A 12,354-nucleotide genomic window follows, 5' to 3' on the forward strand; every position below is an offset into this window, starting at 1 on the left:
CAACACAAGTGAGAACCGACAGATGATTAGCCCTACGTAACCCGTAGCCAGACCATTTTCATTAAGAGGATGGACGGTAGCCATTGACAACGATGATCTCCCAACATACAGCTTGCCATGAAAAGGAGTACGCATGACTGGATGAAAGCAGTAGGAAAGCAGGGATTCAAAAGGAACAAAGCATCTCCATACGCTTATCTAAAATTCCTACCAATGAATTACATAAGTATCTCTATCCTATTTTATGTTTTATCTGTTTTTTAATTATCAAAATCCCATAACCATTTGAATCTGCCTAACTGAGATTTACAAGATGACCATAGCTTGCTTCAAGCCGAAAATCTCCGTGGGATCGACCCTTAATCATGTAAGGTATTACTTGGACGACCCAATGCACTTGCTGGTCAGCTACGCTGAGTTGTGAAGAAAAGTGTGTGAGATCACAATTTCGCGTACCATTTTCAAAGACCCGTATAGAAGAAATTCATAGAATGATGATACAGTTTTGGTAAGATTAACAAGATACGGAGAAAAGAATTCAAAGAGTGAAATGGAATATAGTATACATACCAAACAATTGAGGTGAACAAAATTTTAAAGATATCAGAGCCTTTAATTTAGCTATGTTAGACAAACAAAAATGATAGTTACAGATAAAAACGAACTCTTTGGTACATCAAGTATTGATGAATCCATATTTGACGATGATTTTTAGTTAGAATTGAATAGATTTTATCACATAAACTCACACTTATTCCCTTAAATAGCATGCTTTTGAACTTTCCTCCTAAATTGTGCTTGAATATGAAAATATGCTCTTTTGTGCTTAGTTTGATCTATTTTTATTCCATTCGCCTTCCATTCGATGCCTTGATGTGTTTGTGAGTGATTTCAGGTGTATAAGGTAGGAATGGATTGGAGAAAATAGAAGAAGAGCTTGCAAAGTGGAGGAAACATGAAGAATCAAAGGAGGTGAGCTCAGAGACTCGTGCATGCGCACAGCCTCTTGTGCATTCGCACAGGATCCCAAGCAGAGCGCATGGATCAATTCGAGCCATCGCGTGTCCCACCAAGCATCGCCTAGTGTGCGTGCGCACAGACACTCGTGCGTCTGCACAGGAGGGAATTTTCGCAGAGTGTGCGGCACACGCCTGTGCGTCTGCACAGGTGTCCGCGCATGACTTCATTAGAAAGGCACGTGACTCGCGATTTGGGGGCTTTGGAGGCCCATTTCTGAAGTCTTTTAGCTCATATTGGAGGGGAAATGAAGGATAGAACATAGCATTACAATTTCACTTTCTTGTTGAAGAGTTTAATGTTTGGTTTTTTTCTATGCTTTCTTATGCTATCCTTGTTGATTGAGATCAATTGTTGCTTTTAATTTCAAGTCTTTTCTTATTTTTCTCATGTTTAAGTTTTTTGCCCACCAAGTGTTTGACAAAATGTCAAACATGGTTTTAGGCTAAAATTTTGTCTCTTGGCTTGGGCAAGGTGAGCAATTGGGTTCCTAGAGTTGGAATGTCCAACATTTAGTGTCAATTCTTGGATTGTTAATTGTTCTTGTTCCCACTAACGCTAAGTTGTTGCTAAGGCAATTAGCAAGCAATTTAGGATTTGTGAGTTAAGAACACTTATGCTCATTTAACTTACCTTTCGATGTGAGGGTTGATCAAGTGAGACTAATCCAACATAATTGTCATAGTTGTGGTTCCAACAAGGAAAGGACCCTTAGCTCACTCCAAGCCAAGACTCCTTTTTATGCTTTCAATTTTTCATACATTGTTATGTTGATTTCGTTTATACTTTACTTATTTATATTACATAGTCGGTTCTTTAATTTCTTCATTAGTTCAATCATTATAATTTTGCATGTTCTTTTATTACTTTATATGTTCATTTCTTCATTGACAATCCCTTGATCACTATAACCGGAATTTGCACACTCATTGCCTCTTAAGTGATTCCTTGGGAGACGACCCGGGAGTCAATTACTCTCAGTTTTTAAATTGGTTTTGAGTTGTGACACATCTTGTGAATTTTTAAATTGGTTGGCGACCGGTTGTTGGGTTTGGGTCTATACTTGCAACGTTAGTCCTATTTTGAGAAATCCCAACTCGTATAATTGGGCGCCGTCAAGTATACAGAAGCAAATTTTTTAGGTATCCTGATTTTTTAAAAGTAGAAACAAGAAACAATCCCTCTTAGAATTGGAAAAATTTATTAGCAAGTAGAAAGGTTATAGAAAAAGGAATTAAATAGAAAATTGGTGGAGGACATTCAGTATGTATTATAAAATATTTTTGGATTAAAAATTTTTCACTCCTAGCTATTCAGATTCTATATAACTGTGACTTTTAAATAATTTGGGTTTACTAGTTTCAATTACAAAATAGACAATAAAATCAATAACTTATTAAAAATTATTTCAATTTTAGTCTAGACATTATAAAAGTAATTTTATAAATAAAAATTGTAGAAGGAGATGACTTAGTTATCTGACCACAGGAAAGAAAGGGTAGCTACATTATTGCCTTAGATTATACACTAGCTCATCAATTATATCATCTGCCTCTTCATCTCTTGCTGATTCAGTGTCAACAGAAAAAGTTCAGGAGCTCCATTTGGAACCTAAAATGCGAACCAAAAATTAGGGTCTTCTTATGAAAGGTGGTGTATAATGAAATTCCAGTGAATAAAAAATTAAATAATAGAATTCACACTATATAAAATTAATCAGGTGACTCTTTCGTAAAAAATTGAACCAAACCACAAACATAACTGAATTCGGTTTAGGTTTATTGTTTAACTAGGTATTTATTTTATTGTATTCAAATAAAAAATCAAACTTTTTAATACTAATAGAATAAAATAAATGTCCTCCATACAAAATGTATGTGAAATGTGAAATAGAAAATAGTTAAAAAGCACTTGTCAGCAAGTTAGTAGATACATGTGTTAATGTAAAGTAAGGTGTCATAAACATATGTATTGTGACTCAAAGAATAAAAACACGGGTATTTCATATCTATATAAAAGAATACTTACTCTTTGAGAATGTGTCCCTCTCTCCCTCTCTTTTATTTTGTCTTTTTTTGCGTCATAATATTTTTGTAGAAAATCTCAAAAAATCCAAAAAATTATAGAAAAAACTCACCCTTCAACTATAACGTGTGTATGGGACCAATGATTGGACCAACATAGAATAAAAATAATAAAAGAATCAATTGAAGTGATAAAAATAATATCAAAAATCTGAACCTAGTAGCTTAGAGTAAAAAATAAGATTTATTGAGAAAAGAAAAAAAATTAAACTATTATTTTTAAATTTTTATAACATAGATATAATTTTATATTCTATATTTATAAATATGTTTAACTAAATAATTTACATATCTTTAAATTTATACAAATATAAATATTTAAATAAATTTTTATATTATCATTAAATAGTAATTAAATTAAAATATTATATCAAATTACGATAGACTAAGATAATTTTGATAAAATATTATTTTAGAAAAAATATAATTATACTTAAATTTTTCAATAATCTTTAACAATGGAAATAGTTTTCACGATCAGCAACTGGTTGAAAAGTGTCTATCAAAGTAGTGGCAATGACAATACATATTTATACCCTCAACTATTTTAAGATTTCAAAGACCCCTGTGAAAAGAAAAATCATAAAGTGGTCATACATTTTTGGTAAAGCCAATGGGATGTGGAGAAGAGAATGTAATGGGTGAGATGGAATGTAGTATACACGCACACCTCAGGATTGGCAACACCATAAGAAAATAAATTTGTCGCTCATCGATTTGTTAAAATAGAATCAAGTAAACATACTATCCACTGCTCACGTACCTATGTTTGCATATTTAGAAAATTCCGGTGTATGCATGGCGTCAAGATCCAAACTATGCATAAAAGGTAGAAAGTTCATCGGTTGACTAACTGCGGCTGGAACCACTAAAGTTTCCGCTACTGCCTTGCTTCTCTCATCGCCATCGTCGTCCTCATCACCGGCTTCATACGTAACTTCGAACTCCTCATCACTATCATTGTTCATTTCTAAGTACACTATAGCTCTATCATCTTACATATCTGTGTCATGTTGAACCTCATCCGCAGCTATATGCTCAAATTCCACATATAACTCAATCCTCAGGTGTTGCAGCTGTGTTTGCTAGTAAATATGAAACATCCACTGAATACTTGTTTCGTTGACGATTGGCATAACTGGTGCACGAAATTGTGATCACTACAACTCAAATAATCCCTAGTAATGGCCCCCAAAGACTTGGTGCTCAATACCATGGCATAAACACAACTTCGCACAACTAACCAGCAAGTGCACTGGGTCGTCCAAGTAATAAACCTTACGCGAGTAAGGGTCGATCCCACGGAGATTGTTGGTATGAAGCAAGCTATGGTCATCTTGTAAATCTCAGTCAGGCAGATTCAAATGGTTATGGATGATTTATGAATAAAGCATAAAGTAAAGATAGAGATACTTATGTAATTCATTGGTGAGAACTTCAGATAAGCGTATGGAGATGCTTTGTCCCTTCCGTCTCTCTGCTTTCCTACTGTCTTCATCCAATCCTTCTTACTCCTTTCCATGGCAAGCTGTATGTTGGGCATCACCGTTGTCAATGGCTACAGTCCCGTCCTCTCAGTGGAAATGTTCAACGCACCCTGTCACGGCACGGCTATCCAGCTGTTGGTTCTCGATCATGTCGGAATAGAATCCAGTGATTCTTTTGCGTCTGTCACTAACGCCCCACAATCGCGAGTTTGAAGCTCGTCACAGTCATTCAATCATTGAATCCTACTCAGAATACCACAGACAAGGTTTAGACCTTTCGGATTCTATTGAATGCAGTCATAAATTCTAGCTTATACCACGAAGATTCCGGTTAAAGAATTCAAGAGATATCTACCCAATCTAAGGTAGAACAGAGGTGATTGACAGTCACACGTTCATAGGTGAGACTGATGATGAGTGTCACGGATCATCACATTCATCAAGTTGAAGAACAAGTGATATCTTGGAACAAGAACAAGCTGAATTGAATAGAAGAACAATAGTAATTGCATTAATACTCGAGGTACAGCAGAGCTCCACACCTTAATCTATGGTGTGTAGAAACTCCACCGTTGAAAATACATAAGAACAAGGTCTAGGCATGGCCGTGAGGCCAGCCCCCAGATCTAAGATAGCATAAAACTCGAAGATAGCTACCAAGATATCTAAATACAATAACAAAAGGTCCTATTTATAGGGAACTAATAGCTTAAGAATTACAAAGGTGAGTTAATGACATAAAAATCTACTTCCGGGCCCACTTGGTGTGTGCTTGGGCTGAGCATTGAAGCATTTTCGTGTAGAGACTCTTCTTGGAGTTAAACGCCAGCTTTTGTGCCAGTTTGGGCGTTTAACTCCCATTCTTGTGCCAGTTCCGGCGTTTAACGCCGGGCATTCTTGAGCTGATTTGGAACGCCAGTTTGGGCCATCAAATCTCGGGCAAAGTATGGACTATTATACATTGCTGGAAAGCCCAGGATGTCTACTTTCCAACGCCGTTGAGAGCGCGCCAATTGAGCTTCTATAGCTCCAAAAAATCCACTTCGAGTGCAGGGAGGTCAGAATCCAACAGCATCTGCAGTCCTTTTCAGTCTCTGAATCAGATTTTTGCTCAGGTCCCTCAATTTCAGCCAGAAAATACCTGAAATCACAGAAAAACACAAAACTCATAGTAAAGTCCAGAAAAGTGAATTTTAGCTAAAAACTAATAAAAATATATTAAAAACTAACTAAATCTACTAAAAACATACTAAAAACAATGCCAAAAAGTGTACAAATTATCCGCTCATCAATAACCTCAAACTGTATCAGGCTGCCAAATACGACAACTGGACTCTTATAAAGAATGTTGGTTACCCTTTTTAAAATATCTGCCTCTATACTTTGACAGAGCCCGTACTGTAGTTCCATGAGCGTTATAGTGCACTAAACCACAAACGAAAACATATTCTTACACGCAAAACTCACCCCCTTATATGTATTTCGTATGACCTCACAGTTGTAGTAAACCACTATATTTGCAGTGCCCTCCATCGTACTGACCCCAAAGAAAAATATTTCTCTCACAATGAAAAAAAATGGTTACGAATTTTGGTTTTTATAGGCAGAAGACTTACTTCATAGGTTACATGTTACAATGCCATCCAACCAGTGTCCGCCACGTGTGCAACACGCAACCTACATGTTGCTTGCCAAGCTACCACGTATGAATCACGCATTATGCGTGTTGAACGGATTAACGCCATGTTTCAACACGGATGGTGCGTGTTGCATGCGATTTGGACAAGTGTCTAACACGTTGTCTGTGTGCTGAGTCAGCACGTCGCTTGTGTGTAGGGGTGGCAAACGGGCCTAAATCTGCCAGGCCGGCTTGTGTAACCCGTCAAAAAAGGCAGGTCGGGCTGAAAAATTGGGACTGTCAAATAACAAAAGCCTGCCTAACTTGCACCGCTTAAACCACGGGCTTTAGCGAGGCAGGACAGGTTTCTCCGCCCAGTTTAGTATTTTTTGGCAAGGGGTATTTTTACAATTTTTTAGCCGAAATCTAACTTCTCCCAACCCAACTTACAAGAGAATGAAGATGAAAATTGAGTGTTTTGGATTATGTTTATTTTGCTTTGAAAACAATATTTATAATTACAAACACTTTAATGTTTGTGAATATAAAAAATTATAATTTTTTTATGCCTTTAGAACTTATAAAATTATTAAAATAATTGTGAAATTATATATTTATTTAATAGTTAATAGTAAAAAAAAAGAGAAGATTTGGCGGGCTTAACCTACCAGCACACAGTTAGGCGGGGCAATGTGAAATTTTAGGACTGTTCCACTAGGTAGGGTGGGGCGGATCAGCCCGCCAAAATGTGGGTTTTCGGCGGGGCGAGACGGGCTTCCTCACTTACCACCCCTACCTGTGTGTTGTGCATGCACCTCTGCAACATCCACCTACTTGCATATGCACCAAAAACCTCTAATTTCAGAAAAAATACACATCTTTATTTCATATTAAAAAATTTTAGCCTACTTTTTAAATTATTTATTTTAATAAAATATAATAAAAATAATTAAATTAAAATAAAAATTTATCAGTTAAAAAGTCCTGATATAAGTAACTAGAAATCTTTAACTTTAAAAGAAAACTTAATCTAATTTAAAGTGTAAAATTTAATGTAATTTAAATTGTATCAATTTATTTGGATTTATAAAAAAATTAAATTCAAGCAACCTTTATTTTATAAAATAATATAAATAAATTAATTTCACATTTACTGATAAAACAAGTTATGTATTAACCTAAATATATTATGAATAAAATTTTAATTTTTATAAACTAATAAATTATAATATATTATACTTTTTGTATTGAATTAAATTAATTTAAGAAAAATATCCAAATTCTAGTTCAATAACATATAACTTATTAAGAATTTTGTTTAAATTAATTTAAAATTTAACATCTCTATAGTTAGAGAAGTGAAAATTACCAACTCCCATTTATCTAATTTCACTTTATATTTAATTAATTATTAGTTTTAGTTTAATTTTGCAAGAGTATCCTTCGTTTGATCGATTGAAAGTATAATTAAGGAAAATTAAGATTCAAATTTTATGTAACTCTACAGGTACAAAATATGTTTTATAACATATATATAATTATTACACTCCATATAAAAAAAAATATGTTTGACTCAAATAATTTGGATCAAGATCATCTAAAATAAAAAAATCTATAAACTAATAAAATAAAAAGTTAATCACTTTTAAATTAAAATAGTAAAACACATATTTTATAAAAATTATAAAATTAATAATAATTAACTAGTTTATTATTTTACTAATTTTTTTACGTTAGAAAATTTAAATTTCAATAATTTGTATATATTAAAATTTATACAAATATTTGAATAAATTTTTACACTATCATTAAATAATATTTAAACTAAAAAAAATATCAAATCTTGATACATTAAAATATTCTTAGTAAAATATTCTTTTAGAAACAACAATTACAAACATTACTTAAATGTACTACATAGATTTTTTTTTTTAGTGACTAAATGTACTACATAGATTAATTTACTAAAATATAGATATAGTTATAGTTATAGTTTTATTGAAAAATTAATCATATATTAAGTTTCTTCCTATTACATAAAATTAAAAACTATTAAAACAAAATTCTAAACTAAAATATTTTATATTTTAAACTAAATTAAGACAACATATACTATTGAATGAATTTAGAGGAGTGGGCCCATGAAATTGCTGGGAGAAAGGTACGGTAAAAAGTGGTAAAAGTAGGACCCTGGCGGTGTGACCGTTACGTATACGCGCATTGAACGAGTTTGGGCCCGCACTCTTTTCTTACCCTTCCAGGTCATTCTAGACTAGTAAATGGAGAGACTCATTTCATCTGTGTTTCTTTTGTTTTGGTCCATATTGGAACCTACCACCTCTCACTCCCATCACCCAAATATCTTTCCACTTCCAAAATATCCTTTTTTTTTCCCCCTAAACCACACAACTAGAGTGGTAAATCATATGTTTTTTAATATATTATAAAGGAATTTAAAATTTGACAAAAATCAAATAGTGAATAAAGTATTAGACATATGAGTTGTAGTATGAATGAGTCAGTAATAAAAATATCATATAATGCTGAAAATTGAGGACACTCTAATCTATCCAAAAAAAAAAAAAATTTCCTCATGAACGCTATTATATATTATTTGTGATTTGTTGAACATTTCGTATTTAATCTGTATTTTTAAGATATACGACGTTCAATTAGAAAATCAATTTTTAATAAATAATTTTATTAAAATTTTATTTTTATCTTCATATTCTTGTTCTTATTTTTCAATTAATAATAAAAAATAATATATTAATATAGTATTATGTGAATAAATATACATAAAAAAAGTTTATTATTGATTATATATCAAAATTAAATTTTTAATAAATTAGTTATTTTTAATATTTATTTTTAAATTATCATTTAAAAATTTGTTTGAATATCACTAAAATAAAATTCTTTTGTATTTAAATTAAATCAAAACTATGTAAAAAAGAAAAATTATACTTTTAACTGTTTAATGTATTTAAAGAAGTAAAAGAAAACGTTTTTTTTCCCTAATAATAAATTGTTCGCTAGTGTCTTTAATAATCCAAAATTTTTATAAGGTCAATTTTAATTTCGATTAAAATCTTTTAAAGTAAAAAACTTAATAAAATGATAAAATAAAAATTTAATTATTTTTAAATTAAGAGAATATAAAAATCATAAAATTATTTTTTTACGATATTATTTTATTAACTTTTTTATTGTAAGGAATCAATTCTTTTAATTTAGTTTGATTAGTAATGCCACTCCCGTAATTCGAAGAAGAAGAATGGGCATTTTGGTGGGGGTGTGTCTCCAATCATTCAGTTCCAGGAAAGCAAAATAGGAATTTACCAAATTTGAACGGTGTTGATATGTATGATGGAGAGCAGTTTTGGCCAATGGATTCACTCTCACGGATTCTTGTAACCTGCCGCTGTTTGTTTCTCTCTCTCCCTTTGTTCATTGCACATCACACACAAACCGTTCCACGCAGCTACATTCAATAATTTTATAATTCACAATAACACACTCTTTATATAAACCCGTCACTCCTTCCCCTACGCCTCACTCTCCTCACTTTACTCTCTCTCTCTCTCTCTTCTAACCAAATACAAATCAAGAACGACCTTCACCTTCTCTCTTAAAACTAAAACTAATCTTATGTATACCTCAACTGCAAGACCTTGTTACTTAGAACAAGATCACGGTTTGGCTTCTATAAAGGATATGGAAAGTGGTGGTGGTCGTTGTTGCAGAAACGGCGTCGTTTCTAGGTCTATGACCGTGGGATACGCCACCTCTTACAGCAGGGGCAGTATTAGAAACCTTTCTTCTTCGTCGTCTTCTTCTTCTTCGTCGTCCGTTTCGTCTCCCAGATCTGCAAGATTCTATGACGCCAGATTCGAAGATCACCAACCTCACTTCCTCCAAGCTTGTTTTCTTTGCAAGAAGCCCCTGGCTGATAACAGAGACATCTTCATGTATAGGTATAAATCAAATCTAATTAAAATAACAGAATCTTGATTTCTCGTTGTATTTTTTATTTGATGTGATTTTAATCTGATTGGTGGTTTTTGCAGAGGGGACACACCTTTTTGTAGCGAGGAGTGTAGGGAAGAGCAAATAGAGAGAGATGAAGCGAAAGAGAAGAAAAGGAACATTTCTTCTTCCATGAAAGCTTTGAGGAACAAGGAGCAAACAAAATCTGGCTACCCAAATAAGGCACGAGGCTACTCCTTTCATACCACAGGGGCAGTTGCTGCCGCTTAATAATAATAAAAGCTAGTTCCATGGATCTTGGATGGAATAAAGGCTTCTTTTTTCTGATGCACTACTGCTATTGCCTTCGGAAAAGCAAAAAAAGAAACAGAGAGAAAAAAACATTGAACAAGAGATTGAAAATTAACCAAAAAAAACAAGAATAACAAACGGGAGGTGCACGTTTTAAGTTATTTTTTGGTTTCTTTGTTTCGACGAACAAAAAGGGGTCAAGATTTAACAATAGAGAAGGGGATGGAACATTATGGAAGAAGGGTACAGAGAATTTTGTGAATGTAGATGTAAATTGTATTATTATACGTTTTGAAGAGTGCATGTGTTTGCTTCTTGCGTGGGAGATCCTCTTCTATAGAAATGACTCACTTTCGGGTTTTTTTTTTTCCTATATTTGTATTTTGATCAAGGTTTTGGGGTTTCTTTTTTCTCTTTTCCTAAGATCCATTTGCCTTGTTGAAGTTATGGTCGTGGTTTGTGCCCATAATAGTTTCGGTTTGTTTTGAATGAGAAAGAAGAACTAAATACAACTGTAAAATTTCTGGCTCTGGCTCTGGCTCTTTTCATATTTGTTCCCCCTATTTATTCATTTAACTTTGCAGTTGTATCTTCGAACTTGGTACCAATTCATTTTCTTTTTCTTTTGAATATTTGTGTTCAAGGTGAAATTTGATGGCCGGGAATGATGAACGTCTTCTTGTGTGCCGTGGCTGCTTACTTGTACGATGAAATTCATCTGGGACAGGAATTTTTACGATAATTAAGAGGAAAAACTAGACTAGTTCATGTTAGATATTTAGTTTAATTATTATGTTCTTCCTATTTTCTATATTGAATTATTAATTAGCTTTTTAAAATTTAAAAGTTGATAATTAAATCTTTATATTAATTAAATAAAATTTATAGCTAGATTTTCACTAATTGTTATTTTTAAAATAATCTAATAATTTTAAAATCTTTTATATCTATTCTTCTACGTCTCAAATAAAAAAATGAAAGAAAGAGAATATTCTAAAAATATTTTATATTTTTAACAAAAAATAATTTGAGAAGATTAATTAATATTTTTTATTTAATACAAAAATTTAGTTATAAGTATTTTAAACTATAAAATTCTAAATAAAAATTTAGGAAATTATAAAGAGTAACAAAAATAATTAAGCCTAGTATTTCATTAGATCAATACAACAAGTATTAACAGGCCTAGATCATAAGCACTTTAATTAGTGCCCAAAGTTTTAAAAGTAAAAATGCTTCGAGTATTTTGAAGGATTACATATACAGCTTGAGGAAAACAAGTTGTTCACTTTATCCTTTTTGTTCATCAAAATAAAATGATAAAATCCTTCATGACATGATGCAAAAAATGTTGCAATTGTGATTTTCACTCTCCTATTTTTACTTTGAAATTTTTTACTTTAAAACAAGGGCAAAATACTATAATAAGCTAAGGAGAAGAAAATTTTACACAAATCAACCAAATAAAAAATTGGTTCATGAATCCACCAACGCACATTATTATATAGTTCGAATCAATATGTTTCGAACTAGAATTTCATGTAATTCGAATCAATATGATTCGAATTACTCACACATGCAGGCACACAGTAATTCGAATCAACTTGACTCGAATTACACTCACACACGCATTATTTTGTATAGAATAAAATATTTATAGTACCCCTAACATTTTTAAGCCATTTTTTAAAATTATTTTGTATAGAATAAAATATTTTTTTGTGGTATAATTTAAATAAATTTATTAAAAAAATTTCATGAGCTATTAAAAATGGGCAAAAGAGTATTGTATGAAATTCGAATTAATAGCTCATTAATATTTTAAAGAAGTCTCGTAATTAAATATTTTGTTAACTTTTTTTTAATG

The 12,354-nt window shown here is 32.1% G+C and overlaps 1 protein-coding gene across 1 annotated transcript; it reads left to right on the forward strand.

The window, feature by feature from the left end:
- The first annotated feature begins 9,748 nt into the window (after positions 1-9,748).
- On the forward strand, positions 9,749-11,035 carry LOC130946594 (FCS-Like Zinc finger 2-like). The gene is made up of 2 exons (XM_057875393.1): positions 9,749-10,183; positions 10,277-11,035. The coding sequence occupies exons 1-2, from the start codon at positions 9,858-9,860 to the stop codon at positions 10,464-10,466; spliced, it is 516 nt and encodes a 171-aa protein (XP_057731376.1). The 5' UTR covers positions 9,749-9,857; the 3' UTR covers positions 10,467-11,035.
- The last annotated feature ends 1,319 nt before the right edge of the window (positions 11,036-12,354 follow it).

The sequence above is a fragment of the Arachis stenosperma genome, chromosome 1 (genome assembly GCF_014773155.1).
Source record: "Arachis stenosperma cultivar V10309 chromosome 1, arast.V10309.gnm1.PFL2, whole genome shotgun sequence".
NCBI lineage: Eukaryota > Viridiplantae > Streptophyta > Magnoliopsida > Fabales > Fabaceae > Arachis > Arachis stenosperma.